The 23,705-nt window shown below is 40.0% G+C and overlaps 1 protein-coding gene across 2 annotated transcripts in view; it reads right to left on the bottom strand.

Moving 5' to 3' along the window:
- The window catches only part of dnr1 (defense repressor 1), a 269,771-nt gene that overhangs the window by 63,936 nt on the left and 182,130 nt on the right, over positions 1 to 23,705 (bottom strand). For both annotated transcript variants that reach the window (XM_067150016.2, XM_067150017.2), the window contains exon 5: positions 16,493 to 16,709. In XM_067150016.2, the coding sequence (XP_067006117.1) occupies positions 16,493 to 16,709 (217 nt within the window). The remainder of the gene's footprint in view (positions 1 to 16,492; positions 16,710 to 23,705) is intronic.

Here is a 23,705-nt window from a genome sequence, read left to right as displayed (position 1 = left end):
CGACGTCTTCTCTAAATTCGTATGGTTGTTCCCAGTCCGAAAAATAAACTCGAGCAGCGCCATCCGCTTTTTATCTCGGCAAAGTTTTGGAGTTTATGGCCCCCCGAAAGTGTTAGTCTCGGACAACGTGTCTACCTTCAGCTGTCATAAATTTCGTCACCTGTGTTTCGGGTGGGGAATGAAGCATGTTTTTCTGAGCTCCCACTACCCCAAACCTTCTCAAGTTGAAAGATTTCACCGTAATCTGAAATCCTGTCTAAGTGCTTTCCATAGCGGTGATCAGCGCAGCTGGGATGATAATTTGGAATTGTTTGTTTTAGCCTTCAACAGTGCTGTACACGAATCTCACTGCCGCATCCCAGCTGATCTATTTCTAGGTAGAAACCTTGCTGAACAGCGGCAGTTGAAATGGGACGTTGAGTATCTGTCAGAGGAATCGAGAAACATGAATAACGAGGGAAAATGGAAGGAAGCCGTTGCTCACTTGGTCCGAGACCGGGTGGCAAAAAGATTCAACAGCGGGAGGAAAAACATCACCCTGGAAGTCTGAGACCCGGTTGTGGTGAAAATGTTTCCTATAAGCTCGACGGCGAACCAAATCGCCGCCAAACTCTGTCATAAATGGTCAAGTCCCAAGAGAATTGTCAAGTTCCTGGGACCGGTAATTGTAGAATTGGAGGATCTGACAAGTAAGAGGTTATCTAAGACTCATGTGTCATTATTGAAACCATATCATCAACGGAGCCAGTAAAACTTGATCTATTTTCCATTATATTTTAGTAGTTGTTTGTTTTTGATTTTGAAGTAAAGGAGCTTGTGCTTTCTATACTTTATTGCATTTGATATGTCTTAATGATGCGATATCACAACTTGATGACGGACATGACTGTTGCATGCGTAATCATTTTCAACAATACAAAGTCATCTGACCAATCGGTAATAGGCTTGGAAAGTGCCAACTTCAATTAATGAAATACATTTGCAAAAATTAAAAGTCTCTTCATAACATCTTGCACCCCTTGAAAGGAGTTCTTTCAGCTAACTATTGTAATCTTATACCTATTGTACCGGGCGAGTTGGCCGTGCGCGTAGAGGCGCGCGGCTGTGAGCTTGCATCCGGGAGATAGTAGGTTCGAATCCCACTATCGGCAGCCTTGAAGATGGTTTTCCGTGGTTTCCCATTTTCACACCAGGCAAATGCTGGGGCTGTACCTTAATTAAGGCCACGGCCGCTTCCTTCCAACTCCTAGGCCTTTCCTATCCCATCGTCGCCATAAGACCTATCTGTGTCGGTGCGACGTAAAGCCCCTAGCAAAAAAAAAAAAAAAATACCTATTGTAAAAATACTTATTCTTAACATATGCATTAATACAAAACTCTATACATACATATTTTTATCAATAAAAGTAATATTGAAATTATATCGTTGATGAAAAATAACACAAAGTTAAAGATATCACAGGGAATCTTGAATTCAGTTCTCCTTGTCATCCCCTTCAATGGGAAGAGGGCATATTTTCTTGATGCTTCGGGTGAAAGTTTCACCAGCCGTCCAAACGGTGACAACCCTCACCTCACCATCTCGTCCAGGGTGAACTTGAACTATCCTACATCTGGGCCACTCTAGAGGAGGGATGTTGTTTTCAATTAATAGCACCAAAGAATCAACATCAATACGTCGATTGGTATCATGCCACTTGACGCGTTTTTGCAATTCCTGCAAGTATTCTCGCTGCCATCTCTGCCACAACCGCTGCCGAATTTTCTGCAAGTGCTGCCAACGTGACAAGTGGTTATCGGGTTCTTCCAACAAATCCCTTTGCACGGGTTGCACGATCGAGTCACTTAGAAGAAAATGTGCTGGTGTTAAGACTTCTAAATCATTTGGATCATTTGGTAAGGGAGTAAGGGGACGTGAATTTAATACAGCCTCTATATCGCAAAGAATAGTGTAAGTTTCTTCGAAAGTTAGCACGCGTCCCTGTGTTTCAGTCAGCAAATGTCTTTTCATCATCTTTACAGCTGCTTCTCACATTCCCCCAAAGTGGGGTGACCGGGGAGGAATGAAACTCCACTGTGTCTGCTGCTGAGCGAGTGAGGAGGTAATGGTCGTTGACTCCTTTTCCTAAAAGGACTGGATATATTGTAGTGCGTTGGCTTCTCCAATGAAATTCTTCCCATTATCAGCGAAAAGCTGCTTGCACAAACCTCTTCTTGCCGTAAAGCGTTGCAGTGCAGCTAAGAAAGCTTCGGTCGTTAGCTCCGACACCAACTCCAAATGCACTGCCTTGGTACTGAAGCATGTAAATACAGCTATGTAACCCTTGTAAGTATGAATACGGCCTCTTCTGTGATTTTCTCTTACAGATATTGGACCTGCATAGTCCATTCCTGTGGTAACAAAGGGTCGAACAACTGACCTAACCCTCTCTTTTGGCAAATCTGCCATGCGTACCTCTGAAACTGTAGGATGGTAACAAAAGCACTTCAGACACCTTTTGACATTCCTTTTCGCTTCTCTTCTGCCGCTGATAGGCCAATATCGTTCTCGAGTTGCATGTAGCAGTTGCTCTGGGGGACAATGCTTCAGACGACGATGTTCATTTTCCATGATCATTCTGGTGATGTGATGATTTGCTGGTAGAAGCACAGGATGTCTGATGTTAGCTCTGAAAAACGAAGCCTTCCTCCAACCTTAATCAATCCGTCACTATCCAGAAACAGACTGAGTGACTTTAGAGAACTCTTCTTTGGGAGGTCTTGATTATTAATTAAGCAATGTAGTACTTGAGGGAATGCTTCTAATTGTGTCCATTTGACTACCTGCTTCTCTGCTTTACAATTTCTTGTATTTCTAGTGAACCTTTTTTCCTTTCTGATGGTTTGAGTTTGCAGTTACAAATGAATCTTTGACAATATACTACTACACGGCATAATTTCGGAAATGACGAGAATTTATTCAGTAGAATGATGGTTGATGTTGCTGTCAACGTAACTGCTGTGACCTTTAGCTCTGGTAGTTCTGTTTCAAATTCTTCTGAATGCTCTGGTTGTTGACGTTGTGTGCGAAGCCAAGAAGGTCTACTCCACCACAGCTTTTTATCTTCGAGTTCTGCTGAAGTAATTCCTCTTGAGAGAAGATCAGCTGGATTTTCAGTCGAAGCAACATGCTTCTAGGTGGCTGCATCAGTGGCTTCTTGAATCTTTGCAATCCTGTTTGCCACAAATGTCTTCAGCAGCCTTGGCTCAGTGTTGATCCATCCCAAAACAATTGTACTGTCACTCCATAATCTGATCTGACCAATTTTTTCTTTCAAAGCACTCACTGTTGTTTTGACAAGTTGTGCAAGAAGAAGGGCTGCCTCCAATTCGAGTCTTGGCAACGAAATGGTTTTTAAAGGAGCTACTTTCGTCTTCGCACAAAGTAAATTGGAAATGTAGAGACCACTTTGCGTTTGACAAACTGCATAAATGCATGCTCCAAAAGCCTTCTCTGAAGCATCACTAAATCCAAACAAATTAAAAGAGCTAGAGCAATTCCCAGGATTTATGTTTCTCATAATTCTGATGTTGTTCAGTCTTTCTAATGACGCATAATACTCATTCCAAATCTGAAGGTGCTCTCGAGACAACGGCTGATCCCATTCAAATCCATCTACCCGTAAGTGTTGCATCAACATCTTCCCTTTGATCAGTACTGGACCCACGAGTCCTAGTGGATCAAAAATCTGTGCAATTTTGGAGGCGACTTCTCTTTTGGATCTTGGTGACTGCTTTGCCACCTCAACTCGAAACTTAAGGCAATCTTGTGCCGAGTCCCAGAGGAGTCCAAGAGTCTTACTAGCTTCACCTTTGTCTAAAACTAGTAAAGTCCCTTCGTCGCTTTTGCTCTCCAAATCCTGCAAGATCTCTTTGCTGTTGGACCTCCATTTCCTCAAATGCATTCCACCACTTGAGTATATTTTGTATTTGCCGCCGTAGCCCAATCACATCTTCTAGAATGTCTCCTCCACTTAGGCAGTTATCCATATAAAAATCATCGCGAATAGCCGTTGGTGCTGCTGGAAATTCATTTTCATGAAGAGTAGCCAATTCATTTAGGCATCTCATGGCATGGTAAGGTGCCGATGCTGTTCTGTATGTTACTGTATTCAACTGATAAATCCTCACAGGGGCTGAAGATTCCTCTTTCCACAAAATCTGCTGTAATGCTCGATCTTCAGGATGGATGAGGATTTGCCGAAACATCTTTTCCACATCTGCCGTCATGACATACTTATGGCTGCGAAATCTCAGTACAATGTGAAAAAGAACTCGCTGTAAATTAGGTCCTGTCATGAGCTTGTCATTGAGTGATGTTTTTGCCGAGACATCAAATACCACTCTGACCTTTGTGGTGTCACTATCTGGACATACCACTGGTTGATGGGGTATGAAGTATGAATTTGGTACATCTTGATTTTGGTTTCTTTCAATCAAGCTCATATATCTTAGTTTTTCATATTCATTCATGAAATCTGCATAAGCTGTCTTGAGTTCAGGGTGTCTGCTTAATCTCTTGACTAATGATTCTAGTCTGTTTAGTGCGTGTTTTCTTGATTCTCCGAGGATGACATCTGGCTTGATACGGAGCCTTACGATGAATCTACCTGCTGTATCTCTCGAAACTGTGTCCGTGAACTGTCTTTCACATATTCTTTCTTCTGATGTGTAATGTTGAATCTCCGGAATTGCTTCTTGTTTCCAAAATTTCTCCATCTGATCTGATAATTGTTGACTGCTAATTTTCATGCATGTTGTTGTTGATCCTTGTTTGTTCTCAAAAACTTCACCACCTATAATCTGGCCTAATCGGGTGTTTTGCAGAGCTGGTTGTCCTTCAGCTTCATTCTTGGGTGGACCTATGACAATTTTCCAATAAAGTCCTGCACCAATTAACATGTCTATGTCTCCAGGCTTGTTGAATGTGGGGTCTGCCAAGCAAATGTTCTTTCGAATAATAATTTTGTTCTTCTTGATCTCCACCTGTGGCAATCGTCCTGTTATAGTTGGCAAAACTAGAAATTCTGCTTTCACCTCAAATCCGTCATTCCTTGAAGCGAGGTGTACTCTCATGATCCTTTTTGTTTCCACTTTGGAACAATCTACTCCAATGATCTGTGTGTTTGTCTTGACATTCAGTAAACCAAGTTTCCTATACAGACCTTCCTTTATTAGATTCGACTGAGATCCCGGATCCAATAAGACTCGGCATGTCATTCTTCTTCCGTGAACATCTTTCACATCAATTAAAGCTGTTGACACAAGTATTTTTGATGTTATTCCTTTCGCCAAGCTCACACTGAGTGAAGCAGGTGAATGCTGAGATTCGACACACAGGTTTATGGGCACTTTATTAACATTTTGTTTCTATTTGTCATCTTCCTCAGCATGTAAAAGTGTGTTGTGAAGAAGTCCACATTTCTTGCATTTTGATCCTCTGCAATTTCTTGCAATATGTCCTGGTTTCAAACAGTTATGACACTGCCTTTTTTCTCGAAGCAGTTTTCTTCTGTCTTCAACTGATCGTTTAATTAATTCTTCACATGTATAAATGGGGTTACTTCCACCACACAGATTACAGCTTGCCTGAGTCGTCGTCATAACAACTTTCTTGCTAGGTTGTTTGTCCTTCGGATTTGCCTTCGTGTTCAATGCCTTGGTTTTGTTATGATTTAAAAGCATATATGATTGGGAACGCTCACTTAAAAATTTCAAGAAATCATCTAATGTTGGCATCTTCTCTGGTGTGTTGCCTTTCACCCTTTCGTGCCTGTCTCTTTGCTCAATGAAATCCAGCTGCTTCTTTGCTAGATGAATAACCAATGTGTCCCAATATTGTACCGGTTGCTTCATTGCTTTTAATGAAGCGATATGAGTTTGAATATGAAATTGTAGTTGCCTGAGTGATTCAGATTTGTTCTCTTGAGTATCATTATGAATAGTTGACTCAAAACTGTTCTTAAAAAGCAACCATTTTGTGAATTCGCCGTTAAATTCTGGTAATTTAATTTCTGGTAATTTCTGTATTCTTCTGTTATGATGTTGTGGAAATTCCTGTTGATGAACGGCGTTGTTTACTGCCGTGTTCATTTGAGCTAGTAAATTATTTTGAACATCCTCTGCTTCATCTATTATCGTTTGGAGTTGCGTAACTGTGCGGAAATAAAGAGATTCAAAAAGCTCTCGCTCTCCCTCACATTCCTCTTGAAACTGTAGTGCAGCTGTTTCATCAGTGATTTCTGTTTCCTCAATTTTAATTTGTACTTCTTCAAAAGAATTCCATAGCTCTTCACATTTTTAAATTCTAACCTTCGCCTCTGATTTTGACGTGTCAGCTGTAATCGACTTTATTATTCTTGTTAACGTGCCTTTTACTCGACTACGCGATTGTTTCAATTTCGTTAGTTGCGACATATTGAAATTAAGGTTATGCTGTGAAAGCTCGAATGGATTGCGTGAAGGTTATGTATAAGTTCAAAGGAATCGTGTTGCTGAATTGAGGTTATATGACAAAAGAATTTGGATCTTTTTTATTTATGACAACAGAAGGATCAAAGGACTTCAATTATCATTTTCTTATTATTATGTTGATCAGTGCATGTGCATGTTTATGTTACGAAAACATGCGCTAAGAGAAAGGCTAGAATCTAAGAATACTGTATGTATAGCAAGGATGGTGCATATGTCAAAGAGACTCACGCTCTCAGGAGATTCTTGCCTTGAGCGGCGAGGAGAATGTAAAACTTGAAATCTTGTCTTTACTCCTTTGTATGTACGTAACATCGAATCGTACTTGCCTGATTACTGATTTATGCTGCACTCCGTTGAAGTTGTTGGCCTCAGCGGTCTGATTTTCGTTATGAACGAGAATGCAATATCAGTGAATGATTCCACGAATTCCAGATGTGTTGTATTTTTACTCCGGTGCTTAACCTCAATTGCCACGCATTGTTTTCACTTCTGCATTTCACATTTCATGATCTTACTTGTATTGAACATCTCAGGTTATTGAGAGCCATGCTGTTGGGCACCAATGATTGTTTTTGATTTTAAAGTATAGAAGGCACAAGTTCCTTTACTTCAAAATCAAAAACAGTAGTTGTACATGTTCATTTTGCTTGTTGTATAATTACCAGTGTTCTAAAGTCCTTTTTCTGTCAGGGAAAATAATATTGAGAAAAAAAAAAGGGAATGGAAAGGAATATCGGTGTCACTGGGTGAAGATGAGACGAAATAAGTTGCGAATTCCTTGGAGACGTGTGGATTTTGCGGTTAATCTCAATTTTCCCTTGGTTACCTGACTCCTACTCGTGAATATATTGAATGAATTGCTTGAAAAACAGACTGACTGATTCAGCGTGTTATTATTCAAGAAAGTACAGGGCCTCAGAGTGAGGTGGACTGCATTTCATAGTGCATTGTTATAACTGATTTTTGTAATCATGTACATAATAGGCTTACTCCCTGTTTTAGTTAGATTTTAGGTTCTTTAGTATTTAGCAGTGCGCGCACTTTAGTTTTAAGGGCTTTTTCAACCTCACTTTAAAATGTATCTCCTTGTCTGATCAACAAGAAAAGACACATTTTAAAAGGGGGCAGTGAGATGATGAGACATGGTATTATAACATGTTCGTAAAAAGTGATGTTTCCCGTATTGCTAAGAGCTTGTATCAGCTTTAGCTTGATTGACTTAACTATTTCCAAGGTTGTACTACAGAGGGCAGCACCCTCAGTTGTGAACACGGAGGGTCATTCTTTCCGGCGAGTCTGTAACTTTATCTCTTTGACTCGAATGTTTGTTGTGATTATGAGAGAGGAATATAAAATGGACTCCACAGTTGATCGGAGTGGCTTTTCTGAGCTGCAGATGGGTATTTAGTCGATTTAAACTCAGCCTACACTGTCATAATTCTTTTTAATATGACGGCTGATATTGCAGGTATGGTGATCCTTTTATTTATATTGGTCCTATGATTATCTCGTGGTTTTTTTGTGCTTTTAATCATAGCTGATTGATATGCATTTTTCTGCTCTGCGGCGTGAATGGACCGCGTATTTGTTGATGTTACTGTGATGGTGAGATGTGGGTAACTGGGTCTCTGATCAATTCTATTTATGCGCACTGCATTCTAATGTATCTTGCCGTCAAATGAATGTATGCCCTGCGTGTCGACATGGAGATCCATTCGCGTCGTACGGAGCGTGTAAGCTGGTGGACTTATGCGTGACCAATGGGTCCCTATTATCCTGCTGATGAAATATTTGCGTCATGCACGTTACTCTGACATATGTGAGACCTTTGTTTGTGACCATGAGAGTCATACTACATGATTTTGGAATTAACTTATCGAATGGAGCTACTGCTCGCATTCTTGGCCGATACCGGCAATGTCTGAATGTTTGGGTGTGTGTTCGTGAGTGTGGGGAGTAAAAAGATGTCGTATCGGTCAGTTTAATTTCTCCTTTTGATCTTGTTTCCGTACCTTGTGTTTGTTTTTTCGGTACGGTGTTAATTATTTTGCCTTGGTCACTGTTTTGACCGTTTGCTTGCCCACGAGGCCGCCATGTTTGTTTACTTAAATTCAGGTGATGCGCCTGCCTGTGATACTCTTTGGATTTGACTATTGTTCTTTGGTCCATTGATATTTTCTTCTCTTGGCCATCCCGATACCTGCGTTCCTTTATTATATCTGCTCTGTGTTTCTTCTCCGGGATGCTTGGGGATCTTATCGTTCTATAGCTATTGTTGTCGAGATGATGATGGAGTTTGATGGACGCGTATGTAAAACAATGTAATTAATCTCGTGGAAAGAACGACCAAACAAATCCGTGTGGATTGTTTTTCAGATTAGCTAATTATGTAGTGAAATTATAATTGAGACGGTGAGCATGTCGTAAATTAAATATTAATTTTGGTGTTTGAGAAATGCTGTGCTCATGCATTTATGTTACTACTTCAACTGAACCAAATCAACACGAGTATGTATCCTTTTTTTTTCTATTGGTAGCTTAATTTTCTTTTTCTTTGAAATATTATTATATTAATAAACCCTCTTTTAAATTTTATTTGAATTTCATTGCTAGTAGTTAGTCTCATCCCTGTTGTGCATTGTTAATGAGGGATGTTTCCAGTTCAGGACTGTGTCTTGGCCTTTCCTAGTCATGGTCCATGCCTCGAATCTCCCGATGCGCGTATTGTATTATGTAGTATATTATCAGTAAGGGAGGTGTGTGGTTCAATTATCAACTTAACACTCATGATCTGATCAGGACAGCTCCTCCAGGGTCTGAAACCTCTTTGGTATTCTTTCTTAAGTTGTAATCTTATCCTATTAACCCTTACCAATCATCTGTCGGGTGAGGCCCGACATTACGATATTCTCGTTCCGGTCGCATGTCGGGCGAGACCCAACATAACATTGTATCGCCCACCGCTCGTCTGCCGTTTCTTTGCTGACAAAATAAATGATGCTATACTGTACTGCCATCTTTTGGTTCAGCGTAGAACTTTGTAGAATCCAGATGTTATTTGACAGTCAATCAATAATTTATTATTTAGAGGGCAGTGTAGCATTCAGCTGTCCACTCACGCATATGAAACGTCGAGCGATAGTAAACAAACAGGGTCACCATGTGCTCTTCTAGTCATATATAGTTTACTGTTCAATGTTGTATATGTCGGGTAACACACAAAACCACAGTATTTTCGCACCGCTTCAGCTTCCTTGTACCCTAAAGTGAACTGGCAATGTTCGGTTTGTGTACCGTAACCCAACATGTGCCTGATGCTGACGGCTGGCACAATTATAAATCAACTGATCTCGATTTCACGAAATCGCTGTTTAGCCTACAAACTATCGTGAGGTATGAAACCAGAGACTGAATAGAGTTTTTCCAATTGATTTTTACCAATAATTTGTTCAGTGAAATAATTAAAGAAACAAATCGGTATGTGATAACGATAGTAATAATAATAATAATAATAATAATAATAATGCAAAATAATTTGTCTTAAACTGCACATATTTTACTTTTATTTGCTCCAGTGTAGCTAGCTTAAAATGGGTATAGCCTAAATACAGCATTTAAAAGCAAATGCTACCTCCAAAATTGTGAAAGATGAATACAGGTCATATAAGATAAAAAATCACATTTAAAATACGAGTAGTAGAGACAACACAGAGAACTTTAATTTGAGGGGTAAAGGTTAAGGACGATTATTGAAAAGATTTTGTATGTTATGTCCAGGAGTGAGATTCCCCTGTAGTTATTAGGGTCGGTTTTATCTCCTTTTTTTTTTGTGCAGTGGGTGAATGAGGTCTGTTGTCCAGTGTTCTGGTAGTTCTTTAATCCAGATAGAGACAAGATGTTGACTTTTGCTGATCTTCCTGCATATTTCCAGATTTCTGCCAAGGTCTGATCTTCTCCTGGCGCTTTGTAGTTTTAAAATTTATTCCGTGCTGGTAGACTTCCTTTATTGTGGGGGACTGATGTTCTCTGGTGGTGTTTTTATTGGGGTGTTGGTGTCCAAATGAAGGAGTTCTGTAGGTTCCTCACAATTTAGAACCTTATTGAAATATTTAGCCAGAATTTCTGCATTGTCTTTATTGTTATGAGCCAGCTTACCATTTTCATCCTTCATCAGTAGGGTCGGGGGTTAATATTTTCGGAGCTGTTTTCTGAAGGTTTTGTAAGTAGTCCCTTGAGTTTTATTGAATTCTTCTTCAATTAATTGCAGTGTATCCTTATGATGCTGTCTTTTTATTCTTCTTAAGACTTCGGTAGTTCCTTTTCTCTGCTTTACCAGATTTTGATAGGGTATTTTTGGTTTTTGGGACTGCTGTAATAGCCATGCCTGATGTATTTTCTCCACCATTTCATCACATTCGCTGTTCCACCACTGGTGTTTTTTACATGGTTTAATTGGAGCCAGGTCGTCTGCAATTAGTTTAAGGTTGTGTACTAAGTCTTCAAGTTTACATGTGATTTTTATTTTTTCAGTTGTTTTTTGGTAATTTTAATTGTTTATTGTTTATTAGCACATTTTCTTGTAATATTTCTTCTCACGAGTGTAACCATCAATAAATATGATCGTTCGTATTATCACCGAACTCGTAAACATGAAAGCCATGGAGACCTTGGGCCAGATCATGAACTCTGCCAGTAACATTCACTGGACAACCATTTCCATTTTGTTCAAAGTGTAGAGTTCCATTAACTAATTCTCCACTGAGGACACACACAGCTTTGATAGTCATGATGAATAACTAAGAAATGTCTATGGAAGTAAGAAACAGAACTTACGGAGAAGGCTCACATAATACTGACAAACAAAACTGATCCACGCTACCCTTCCTCACCAATTTACTTGCGGAAAACTACTCAAACAAGATGATGAAACATACTCGAGTTGAATGGTGGGGTTATCAAAGCGCACAGAATAACCACAGAATACCGGTTCAGAATTATGTAACAGAACTTGATAGCTGCAGTCGCTTAAGTGCGGCCAGTATTCAGTATTCGGGAGATAGTAGGTTCGAACCCCACTGTCGGCAGTGTCACAAGTGACCTATGTAGTTCAAGTTGAAAGTGCTTTTTTTGAAGACTTTATTTGTAAAGTACGATATGATGTTTCATTTATTATGACCTAACCTGTACTGTTATTTGTAAAGTATCATATAATGTAACGACCTAACCTGTACTGTGTAAGATTTGTGACATATGCATTTGTAAATAGTTGAATTCTGTTCTATATTTCCTGGAAGGATCCAGAAAGTTACATGAATTGTTGAACAGGGTGTATTGTTTTGTGGGTAATGTATTCTAGAAAATATTTCTGACTGTTCTGGAAATACGACGTTTGCGATCAGGCATATTCTAGAATGTTTGTCAAAGTTCGCGATTTATAGTAGGGTTGTGATTGGTGAGTCTAGGTGGCGATAGGGAACTCATGTGCGCTGATTGGTTGCTCCAAGGGCGGAGTTTACCTATATATATAGAGAGAGGCAGTGTTCATAATAATTTCGGTATTCTGAATTCTGTGGGTCTTGGTCTATCTGATATGAACATTAAAACAAGAATAATAGTTAACACCACCTTTCCAATACTTATCTTTAGGCTAAGATTTATTTTCGGCTGATGATGCTTACTACTGTTAAGCAAAACATGTCCCATCTTACAACGCCTGTTGTAATGTTTATTTCCTAAATATAGGAAAGATAAGTATTGGAAAGGTGGTGTTAACTATTATTCTTGTTTTAATTTCATATCTGATGTCCAATACGGTCTACAATGAGATTTATTTCTTGGTCTATCTGTCGGTGAGCAGCCTATCTGGTTGACGTCGCCTGGTTTCCGGGATAGCACACCTTTGGGTAAGCACTCTTGAATTCCGTTCCTGCTAAAAATTTTGTAATGTTCCGATTTGCTTTTCATATAGGAGTCTGCCCTAACCTAACCTAGATTTGCCAAATTAATTATTTAGGACGCCCTAGCTTTTCAGCTGGGCTTGCCTGTTTGTTTTCGAGGCATTCCCTTTTCTTATTTCACAAAATATGTAGATTGTAATTTAATATATTTACCTTGGGCTTTGCCTCTGGTAGTTTTGTATCACTTGAGGTACGCTAAATTTTGGAGAACTTGTTCACTTCACTGTAAATTGCATTGTACGACTGCATTGGTAACTAGATCTATAGTTGATTTGAAATTTGAATTTACACTGCTACGAAGGTATTATCAAAGAACCCTAAGTTATGTATATCACAGAACTTATAGTTTGTAAGTCGGGATTGTATTTAGAATGTATTTGTAATATTCTTTTGTAAATAATATTTTTCAAATCTAAGGATAACGGCGATTTATTTCGGAATCTGCAATCTAAGCCATGTCCATGCCTTTGGTAGGTTCCCAGCCTTTTCCACCTTCCCGGTTTGTTGTCCACTAGTTGGCCGTACTGACGTTTACGTATATGATGTTGTTGGAGATCCGCGTAATGCCAGCTAATGTTTTTCTGAGTGTGTAGTGTTTTCTGGTATTGTGTAGTAGTTTTTACCTTCCCCCTTTACTGTGTTTGTGCCTTGTTTTGTGTAACCACTGTTGTAGAGGTTACAGGCAGCCCTGAAAATGGTTTTCCGTGGTTTCCCATTTTCACACCAGGCAAATGCTGGGGCTGTACCTTAATTAAGGCCACAGCCGCTTCCTTCCCACTCCTAGCCCTTTCCTGTCCCATCGTCGCCATAAGACCTACCTGTGTCAGTGCGACGTAAAGCAACTAGCAATTAAAAGTAATTATGCAACGCTCTAGCCTGTAAGACAACTTCTTCGATTCAACAGTTATTTGTTTTGCTCTGTTTCTTTCATCTATGTACAATTCCCTGTCTGCATCAGTCCTTGTTTGGAGCAATTTCTGATACGTCTTCATTTACGTATACAAGTTGTTCTCACTTCATTATTCCACCAAAATGTTTGCATTTTCTCATCTTTACACGCAGTTGTTCCCAGGCATTCCCTTGCTGTTTCTACTACAGCATCCTTGTATGTCACTCACTCTCCTTCTATATCCTGAAACTGTTCACTGTCTATTATCTGGAACTTTTCACTAATCACATCCATGTAATTCTGTATGATTTCCTAATCCTGGAGCTGTTCTACCCTTATATGTCTGAAGAAAGATTTCACTTTCTCTATTCTAGGCCTGGATATATCTAGTGTACAACAAATCAGATAGCAGTCTGTATCATCACAGCACATTCCTAACAGATTTCCTGAATTCAGAGTACGTTAAGATACAGTCTATTATGGATACAGTGCCCCAACCTTTCCATGTATAGTGGTGATAGTGCTTGAAGAATGTATTCTTAACTGCTAATCCTATACTAGCACAGAAGTCCAGTAAACGCTTCCCCAAATTTACCCATCACCTTTTCATATCCTTTAGTTCTACAGGGTTCGCACAAACAAGCGTTTTTGTCAATTATTTCTAGCTGAATTATTAGAGATAAGGTGATAGTGTTTGATGTTATAAGGCAACTATCCCTCAAAGTTTTGTTTTGTTTTGTTTTGTTTTGTTTGATAGCCCTCCATATATTGTGCTTCCCCCAACACCCGCGAGAGCGCAACAGTTGCAACATCCGGCAGATATAATGCGTCCTCTACTCCAACAGTTGCAAAGATGGTGACTAGCAGTGAAAAAGGGTATGCTGTTCTGGAATTTCATTCCAGCCAATCTGAGACAACCGTGCGACGAAACTTTACAACAAAGATCCACCCAGTGCCAACTCCATTCGCCGATGGTATGAACTAACCACGGGAAGTCTCTGCAAGGGAAAATCAAGAGGCTGGCCTAGTGTGGCTGAAGAAACTGTTGAGGGTGTGCGACACAGTTTTGAACGTAGCCCGCGAAAATCAACTCGTCACACGAGAAGAGAAATGAACATGCCTCGTTCGACTGTTTGGAAAGTCGTAAGGAAAAGATTGCAGATGCGCCCTTACCGTTTGCATCAGCATTGTCGCCGGCTGACAAAGTAAACCATTTTGAGTTTTGTACAAGTTTTCAGGAGCATATGGAAGATGATAAATTTTGTGACAACCTTGTCTTCAGTGATGAGGCAGCATTTTTTCTGAATGGTTAACAGGCACAATGTACGAATTTGGGGGACTGAAAATCACCATACCTGTGTGCAGCACGTTCGTGACTTTCCCAAGCTCAATGTTTTCTGTGCCATCTCGAAATTTAAAATTTACTGTTCCTTCTTCTTTGCTGAAAAATCCTTTACAGGGCACATCTACCTGGATATACTGGAGAATTGGCTCATGCCACAGTTGGAGACCGATAGCATGAACTTCGTCTATCAACAGGATGGTGCTCTTCCTCATTTCCATGTTGATGTTCGTGACTTTCTGAACAGCAGACTTCCAGAAAGATGGATTGGTCGTATCAGGAATGAAGATCATGCCTTCAAGTCGTGGCCCCCATGCTCTCCTGACCTCACCCCTTGCAACTTCTTTGTATGGGGTTATGTGAACGACACAGTTTTTATGCTACCATTACCGGCTGATCTAACAGAACTGTGGGCCCGTACCATCAACGCCTTTGGTCAAACTGACAGCGACATGCTACGTCGGGTGTGGGACAAACTTGACTATAGATTTAATATGTGTAGAGTCACTCATGGAGCACATATCGAGCACTTGTAGGCTTATAAAAAAACTTTGAGCTTTTCAGTCTGTCTACATAACTTCATAATGTTACAACAAATGATAAACAGGAATTTTTTGAAACCGCTCCAATCATTTGTATGCACCCTGTAGTTCCAACTCTCGCATCAAAAATGCCTGTTAACACTATCCTGTTCTTGCTCTTGTCCTTCACTATGATGTCACTCAGTGATTCATAAAAATTCTCAACTTCCTCCTCATCTGCACCCTCACATGGAGATTAGACCAAGAAAATTCACGTTCTAATTCCTCCAACTGCCAAATCTACCCACATCATTCGCTCATTTACGTGCCTAACAGAAACTATGTTGCGTGCAATAGTATTCCTGATGAATAGTCCTACACTACACTCTGCCAGTCCCTTTTCAACACGCATCAAGAACACTACGATCTATCTCTTCCTCGTTATGTCCCCTTACCCGAATATCAGGAACACCTAACACACCCAGACACCTCCTCTTCGCTGACACAACCAGTTCTACGTTTTTTCTTTCTTCCATAAGCCCTATTGATATTATCTCCCCATCGAACTCCATTTTTTTCGCCAAGTTTTTTCCAAGGAGTCCTTCGCCTGTCAAATGGAAGTGGGACTCCGTTACTCCCATAGGTCCGAGGCTTGCTTAAAACGTTTTAAGCTCAGTAAATTCTGTGAAGCAGAATGCTACCCTACTTACAAATAGTCCCAGTAAAGGTCTCGCAACATGTTAGGGACCACTGGTGGACTGTATAATCCTAGCCGCTTTAGCACATGGAAGCCCACACCCATTCCATAGCAAATGCTATACCGACTCTCAGGACCACTTACTAGGTCACTCAGCCATTGCCCAGGGTCATGAACTAGGACGTAACTGCAGAAATCCACGCCAGGAACCATAAAAATAATAATAATTAAAAAAATAAAAATGGAATGGTGCAGAAATATAAGGAGCTATTAAAATGAATTAGTAGCTGATCAGTGATATGCATCGAATGTTTGATGGTCAAGTCTGGTGATTAAAGGTGATCTTTTATTAATACTAATTTTCATCCTTATACTACTGAAAAAAAAAAAAAAAAAAAACTATATTAGAAACCTGGCAGTAATTCATCAGGTCCTAGGGAACAGAGGAAGGGAAATGTTAAAATTATGATAGCAAATTAATTCCAGGCAAAATGAATACCAGTGAACACAGATATCAAATCAGGTGAACACTGAAAAGTAAACTTAAGATTAAAACAATTCTGAACATCATACCTTCAGGTCCCTTATAAACTGGGCTGTAACAGCACTGCGAACTGTCTCACAGCTATAGAATGCATGTTTCTCGGTAATGGCTCGGTATAAGCCACTTGCTGCCTGGGATGTTTCCAGCTTAACATCCAGTGAAGTTTCATCTCCATCCAGGCTCAGGTACATTAAATGGAACGTTCTGCGGTGTGAAGCAGCACTCTGCACTGCTGTGTATGGAATACTGAACAAGAAGTAAGGGAATATTTCAAATTCACAATATATCGAAAAACAAGAGCCAGTTTATGGTAACTTATCGCCATTTATATAAATGTAATTCTAATAAACAATTATAGTATTAATAGAAATTGTAGGAAGCTTTCTACTCCAAGGTCACCAATTCAAATTTAAGAATTCTGTAAGGCAGAAAAAAACTACAATTCTCTGCATTACACAAGTCAATATGGAAGGGAATTACAGTAGCACATTTAGTTCTCCAATATGCCCAATCACAGAGAAAACAGAAATTGATACAACGGTTAAAAATAATATCAATTTCATCAAATAAGGTGACTGAAGCAATAAATGACACTCATAAAAAAGGGAAAGTTACCAACCAATATAAGAAAATGTTTCAGAAATGTTAACTATAACATCCAAAGAAGTATTATTATTACATCTTTTAAAACTTGTTGTTTTTACCTGTTACTGATTCAAGTAAACACCATGAGATAGTTATGGTCATAAACTCAGTGCACTTGTGAGGATGGAAACAGTCTGATAACAAGATCTGTATTAATCTCAGTGAACAACAACAACAACAACAACAACAACAACAACAACAACAACAACAACAACAACAACAACAACAACAACAACAACAACAACAACAACAACAACAACAACAACAACAACAACAACAACAACATCATCATCATCATCATCATCATAGAGGGTTATGCCTTTCAGCCTTCAGTCTGTAAGCCTTTGTGAATTAACTAAATTTGTAACTAGTTCAGGGCCTTGTTTAGTTCTATATCTCTTATCTTTAAATAATTAAAAAACCAAGTCTAACCATCACTGTCTTGGTCTCCCTCTACTTCTCTTACCCTCCACAACAGAGTCAATTCTCCTAGGTAACTTATCCTCCTCCATTCACCTCACATGACCCCACCACCGAAGTCGGTTTATGCGTACAGCTTCATCCATAGAGTTCATTCTAAACGTAGCTTTTCTCCCCTCGTTCAGAGTGCCCTACTGAGATTGTTCCCACCTGTTTGTACCAACAATCATTCTCGCTACTTTCATGTCTGTTACATATAACTTATGAATAAGATATCCTGAGTCCACCCAGCTTTCACTCCTGTACAGCAGATTTGGTCTAAAGACAGACCGATGTAAAGATATTTTCGTCCAGGAGCAGACTTCCTCCTTACAGAATACTGTTGATCACAACTGCGAGGTCATTGCATTAGCTTTACTGCACCTTGATTCAATCTCACTATACAATCATCCTGGGAAAACACACATACAGGGTGTAACTAAATATGTAGGAAAGCTCCGGGAATTCGAGAGGACCTGACAACAAGCAGAACATGTCCTATAAACATATGGTTTATTTACTTTCATTTGCGTGTGACAGGCATTGTTTGTGGTGTACATAACACTTCACTATGCAAGTTGGTCATTTGTGTGGATAAAGTGTAATTTACTACTTACAATTCTCTACAGATGGTGCTCAAAACTGCTACCATGAGCTGTAATGCAGGCACCTGTGCGCCTCATCTTTGACTGTCTCACTCGTTCCCATATTCAGGCGTCAGTCATATCTGCTGACACCCTTGCTCTATTCGCCGACAAAGCATTTCCATGTTATGAATAGGTGTGGCATACATAGTGGCCTTCAAATGACTCCGTAAGTAAAAGTCTAACGGACTGAGATCGGGAGAACGAGCACGTCACGGTGTCGGTCCCTGACGCCCTATCCATTTGTTTGGGAATCCGTGATGTAAAATTGCTCTAGCAGCAAGAGTGAAATGAGGCGGTGCTCCATCATGCATGAACCACATGCGCTGAATTAAATCCAGTGGAACGTCTTCCAACAAACCATGTAAATCATTTGTTAAAAAGGCGCAGTATGACACTCCTGTCAATGTTCCCGGTAAAATGAAAGGACCAATTAATGTATCACCTATTATTCCCGCCCAAACATTAATACTGAACTGTTGTTGAGGTCTGGTTTGCACAACTTCCCTGGGATTTTCATACACCTAAACATGCGTATTGTGAAAGTTCTGCACTCCATTTCTGGTAAAGCTTGCTTCATCAGTAAACAGAATAGCAGAGAGGAAATGTTACTCCTGAACACACATCTGTCATAACCAGGTACAAAATGCTGCTCGTAGTGGAAAGTCAGCTGCACCAAGACCTTGGACTCTCTGAAGGTGATATAGATAAAAGAGCTGTTCTCATCGAATCCTCCACACTGTCATATGACTTGCATCCACCCTTGCCGCTAATTTCCTGGTGCTGCTTCTGCTATTTCCCTCAATATGGTTGAGAACTCATTTCTCTGTGTCAGGTGTTCTTGTGCTCCTAGGTCGTCCATTATCAGCAACATCCTGGGAAGCACTGGTCGGGTGGAAGGAATATTTTGAAAATCTTTTCAGCATAAAAGGAAATCTGCTTGTTGTCAGGTTCTCTATCGAATCCCCATGTATACGAAATTATCTTCCTGTTTCGGCTTTGTATCCCCAATCTGACATTCAATTCTCACGGATTTCTTATCTAATGACTTTACCTTCGTCTTGAAAAGGATAATTTTCATACCATACTCACTGCACCTATTTTCAAGTGCCAAGATATTAGACAGCAGGCCTTCAGCACAATCTGCCATTAAGACCAAGTCGTCAGCATAGGCTAGACTGCTTACAATATTTTCACCTAATCGAATCCCTTCCTGCTATTTAATACCTTTCAGCAAATGGTCCACGTAAACTACGAACAACAAAGGTGTAAGATTACAGCCTTGCCTAAGCCCTTAAGTACCCCGAACCAAGAAATCATTCTACCATCAATTATCACTACAGCCCAATTATCACTATAAATACCTTTGATTGCTTTTAATAATCTACTCTAAATCCCATAGTCCCCTAGTACGGCAAACATCTTTTCCATTAGTACTCATGTCATAAGCCTTCTCTACAGCTATGAAACATAAACGTAACTGTCTATTCCTCTATTAGCATTTTTTAATTACCTGCCACATACTGAAAATCTGATCCTGACAGCCTGTTTGTGGTCTGAAACACACTGGTTTTCATCCAACTTCCTCTCTACTACCAACTGCACTCTCCCAAGATGGCAGTGAACACTTTGCCTGGTATACTGACAATGAGATATCTCGGAAGTTGTTGCAATCCTTCCAGTTCCCTTGCTTATAGATAGGTGCAACTACTGCCTTTGTCTAATCTGAAGGTACCTTACTACCACTCCATGCTAAACTTATTACTTTATGAAGCCATTTCATCTTTACCTTTCACTATACTTCACCATTCAGGTCTACTATGAGTTTACCTTCTTTAAACCATCCAGAAACGATTCCCTGCTGCTTGACCTAGCCTTTCTAGGTAGTGGAGATTTTTTGTTTGTTTTTTATTCAATGAAGGAATTTGGAAACATTGTACAAAATAAAACAATTATTGAATCAAGCCAAAAATTACTAACAAATCAAAAAGGGAATGTGCGTTCCCTGAGTAACAGTACACTTGTTATTTACATACCCTTATGCGCAGGTCACCTACGGGGGTCAAAGCAAAACTGGCGAGCCGAACATGGCCTCGAACACTCCTGGCAGTAAAAGCCATATGCCATTTCATTTACATATCCTTGATTAGTCCACTGTTACACACAAATCGGATGACAATATAGCAGTAGTCGCGTCATCCCTAGCCTTTCCATGTTATTATCCAAATATTCAATGACTTCTTCTTAGATTCAACAAGTATTTGTTTCACTCTGTTTCTTTCTTCTACATCAGTCCTTGTTTGGAGCCATTTCTGATATGCCATCTTTTTACATTTACAAGCTGCTCTCACTCTGTCATTCCATCAAGATGTCTGCTTCATCCCATCTTTACATACAGTTGTTCCAAGGCATTCCCTTGCAGTTTTTACTACAGCATCCCTGTATGCCACCCGTTCTCTTTCTATATCCTGAACTTGCTAACTGTCCACTGTTTGAAACTTTTCACTAGTCGTATCCATGTACTTCTGTCTAATTTCTTTGTCCTTGAGTTTTTCTACCCTTATTCAGCTGCAGACAGATTTCACTTTCTATATCCTCGGCCTAGAAATACTTAATTCTCTACAGATCAGACAGTGGTCCGTATCATCGAAAAATCCCCCAAAATCCACACATTCCTAACAGGTTTCCTGAATTCGAAGTTGGTTAAGATATAGATTTATGGATCTGGTGCCCCTACCCTCCCATGTGTAGCGGTGAATAGCCTTATGCTTGAAGAATGTATTTGTAACTTCTAATCCCATACTAGCAAAGAAGTCCAGCAAACGCTTCCCATTCCTTTTTAGCTTCCGTATCTTCCCCATATTTATCAATTATCCTTTCATATCCTTCAGTCCTATTTCCAACTCTTGCACTGAAATCACCAATTAGTACTATCCTATCCTTGCTGTTGACCCTGACTATGTCACTCAATGCTTCCTAAAACTTGTCAACTCCATCCTCGTCAGCACCCTCATGGTGAATACACCGAGACAGTTCTCGTCCAAATTCTGCCAAATCTACCCACATCATTCGCTCATTTATGTGCCTAACAGAAACTATGTTGCGTGCAATAGTACTGATAATGAACAGTCCTACCCCATACTCTGCCCTTCCTGTTTTAACACCCAACAAGTACACTTTATAATCTCCTATCTCTTTCTTGTTATCTACACATCCAGAAGCATCCTCTTTCTGACTCAGCCAGTTCTACTTTCTTTCTTCCATTATCATCAGTTAACTGTCTTCAGTTTCCCAGGTGCGGTGTATAAGCGCCTGCGACTTCAGTTGATTCAGGTACCATTCTTCTTCCTGTACTTGGTTCCAATCCACTCCTGTATATCCTAGATCTTGTTTGACTTGTTCGATCCATCTCCTTCGAGGTCTCCTTCTGTGTCTTCTGCCGTCTTAAGGTTTTCTCCAACCATTTCTTAGCTACCGAGCAAGAATCTATTCTCATTACATGGCCATACCATTTTAATCTTGATCTGATTACGGTATCACATTGTTCATTTGGCTGGTATTGGAATCTGGCTGTTTCAAAGAAGGCTTCTAATCTGATAGTAAAGGACAGCTCCTCTTTGAACTCTGTGATTTCAGCATTTGATCGGTTATCTTCAGTCAGGACACTACCAAGGTATTGGAAGTGGATAACTTCTTGAAATTTCTGTCCGTCTACTGTGATATTTACTCCTGACTTTTGTCTGTTGACTGTCATAACAACTGTTTTCTTAAGGTTATTTCAAGTCCAAATTTCTTAAAATGACAATTCCAAGCATTAATCTTTCCTTGAACTTCTTCCTCATTACCTTCCCAAATCACTACATCATCTCCAAATGTAAATGCCTTGAATGCACTGTTCTTGCTGTGCTGTTTCACTCCTTTCATTATCTCATCCATCACTGTGATAAATAGGAGAGGTGACAAAGTGGTGCCTTGTTGCACTCCTTTACTTGTTACAAAACAGTTTGAATAGCCATTTCCTACCCTTACACAGCTCTTACAGTGTTTGCACAACATTTTTTTTTTTTTTTTTTGCTAGGGGCTTTATGTCGCACCGACACAGATAGGTCTTATGGCGACGATGGGATAGGAAAGGCCTAGGAGTTGGAAGGAAGCGGCCGTGGCCTTAATTAAGGTACAGCCCCAGCATTTGCCTGGTGTGAAAATGGGAAACCACGGAAAACCATCTTCAGGGCTGCCGATAGTGGGATTCGAACCTACTATCTCCCGGATGCAAGCTCACAGCCGCGCGCCTCTACGCGCACGGCCAACTCGCCCGGTCACAACATTTTTACTTTACTGATGAGAGATATTGGAACGTTTCTCCTTATCAAGCAATTCCGAAGTTTATACCTCAGTATGCTGCCATAGGCTTTTTCTAGGTCCAGAAAGACAAAGATGACATTTTTTCCCTTTTCCAAATTTTTTTTTACATTATTATCCTAACAGCAAAAATTCTATCTGTTGTTGTTCTGTTACTTTGAAACCCGTACTGTTATTTCTCAAGCTGTGGTTCAATGATCTTTCATAACCTTTTCTCTATCACTTCCTCCATCAACGTAAGTCCATGAGTCAGGAGTGTGATGCCTCTGTAATTGCCACATATTCGTCTATTTCCTTTCTTGAAGAGGGGGACTATACAACCCTTAGTACAGTCAGTCGGGATCTTTTCTTCATTCCACACATAAGCCATAAGCCCCATTAATATTGATAGCTCCCCATCAAATTCCATTTCGTTCGCCAAGCTGTTTCCAAGGAGGCTCTCACCTGCCAAATGGGATAGGGACTCCGTTACTCCCATAGGTCTGAGGCTTGCTTAAAATGTTCTGAGCGTGCTCTGCGAAAATTCTGTGAAGCAGGATGCTACCTTGCTTAATAATAATAATGACAACAAAGTGCCAGAATTTTGTCCTGTAGGAGTTCTATGTGCAAATAAATCTATCAACACGAGGCTGAGGTATTTCAGCACCTTCCAATACCATGGGACTGAACCAGGATCAAACGTGCCCAGTTGGGCTCAATAGCCCAGTGTTCTACCGACTACTATCCATATGTTACTCTTCCAAACCCAGAGAAATTTAGGAGTTACAATTTCATCATCGTAATAGCTTCACTAAAAAAAGTTTGTAAATGCTGTGCCGTAGTGAAAGCTAAGTGTCCCCTGCAAGCTAAGTACAGATCTTTCGATACTGGGAGAACTGTAAAATATGAAAAACCAGCATCAGTGAACAAAGAAATGAACATGGCATAGAAAGACCCTGCTATCTCTAGGGCTGAGAGAGACCACATATAAGGTAAAAGCAGAAAGAATACTGAAGGTTTTTTTTTTTTTTTTTGTTATTGGTTTTTGCTATTTTGCTTTACGTCACATCGACACAGGTAGGTCTTTTGGCGACGATGGGACAGGAAAGGTCTAGGAATCGGAAGGAAGGTAGAATGAGGTTGAGGGTTGAAA

This window comes from Anabrus simplex, chromosome 6 (genome assembly GCF_040414725.1).
Source record: "Anabrus simplex isolate iqAnaSimp1 chromosome 6, ASM4041472v1, whole genome shotgun sequence".
Taxonomy (NCBI): Eukaryota; Metazoa; Arthropoda; class Insecta; order Orthoptera; family Tettigoniidae; genus Anabrus; species Anabrus simplex.
This window is presented reverse-complemented; position numbering and strand designations above follow the sequence as displayed.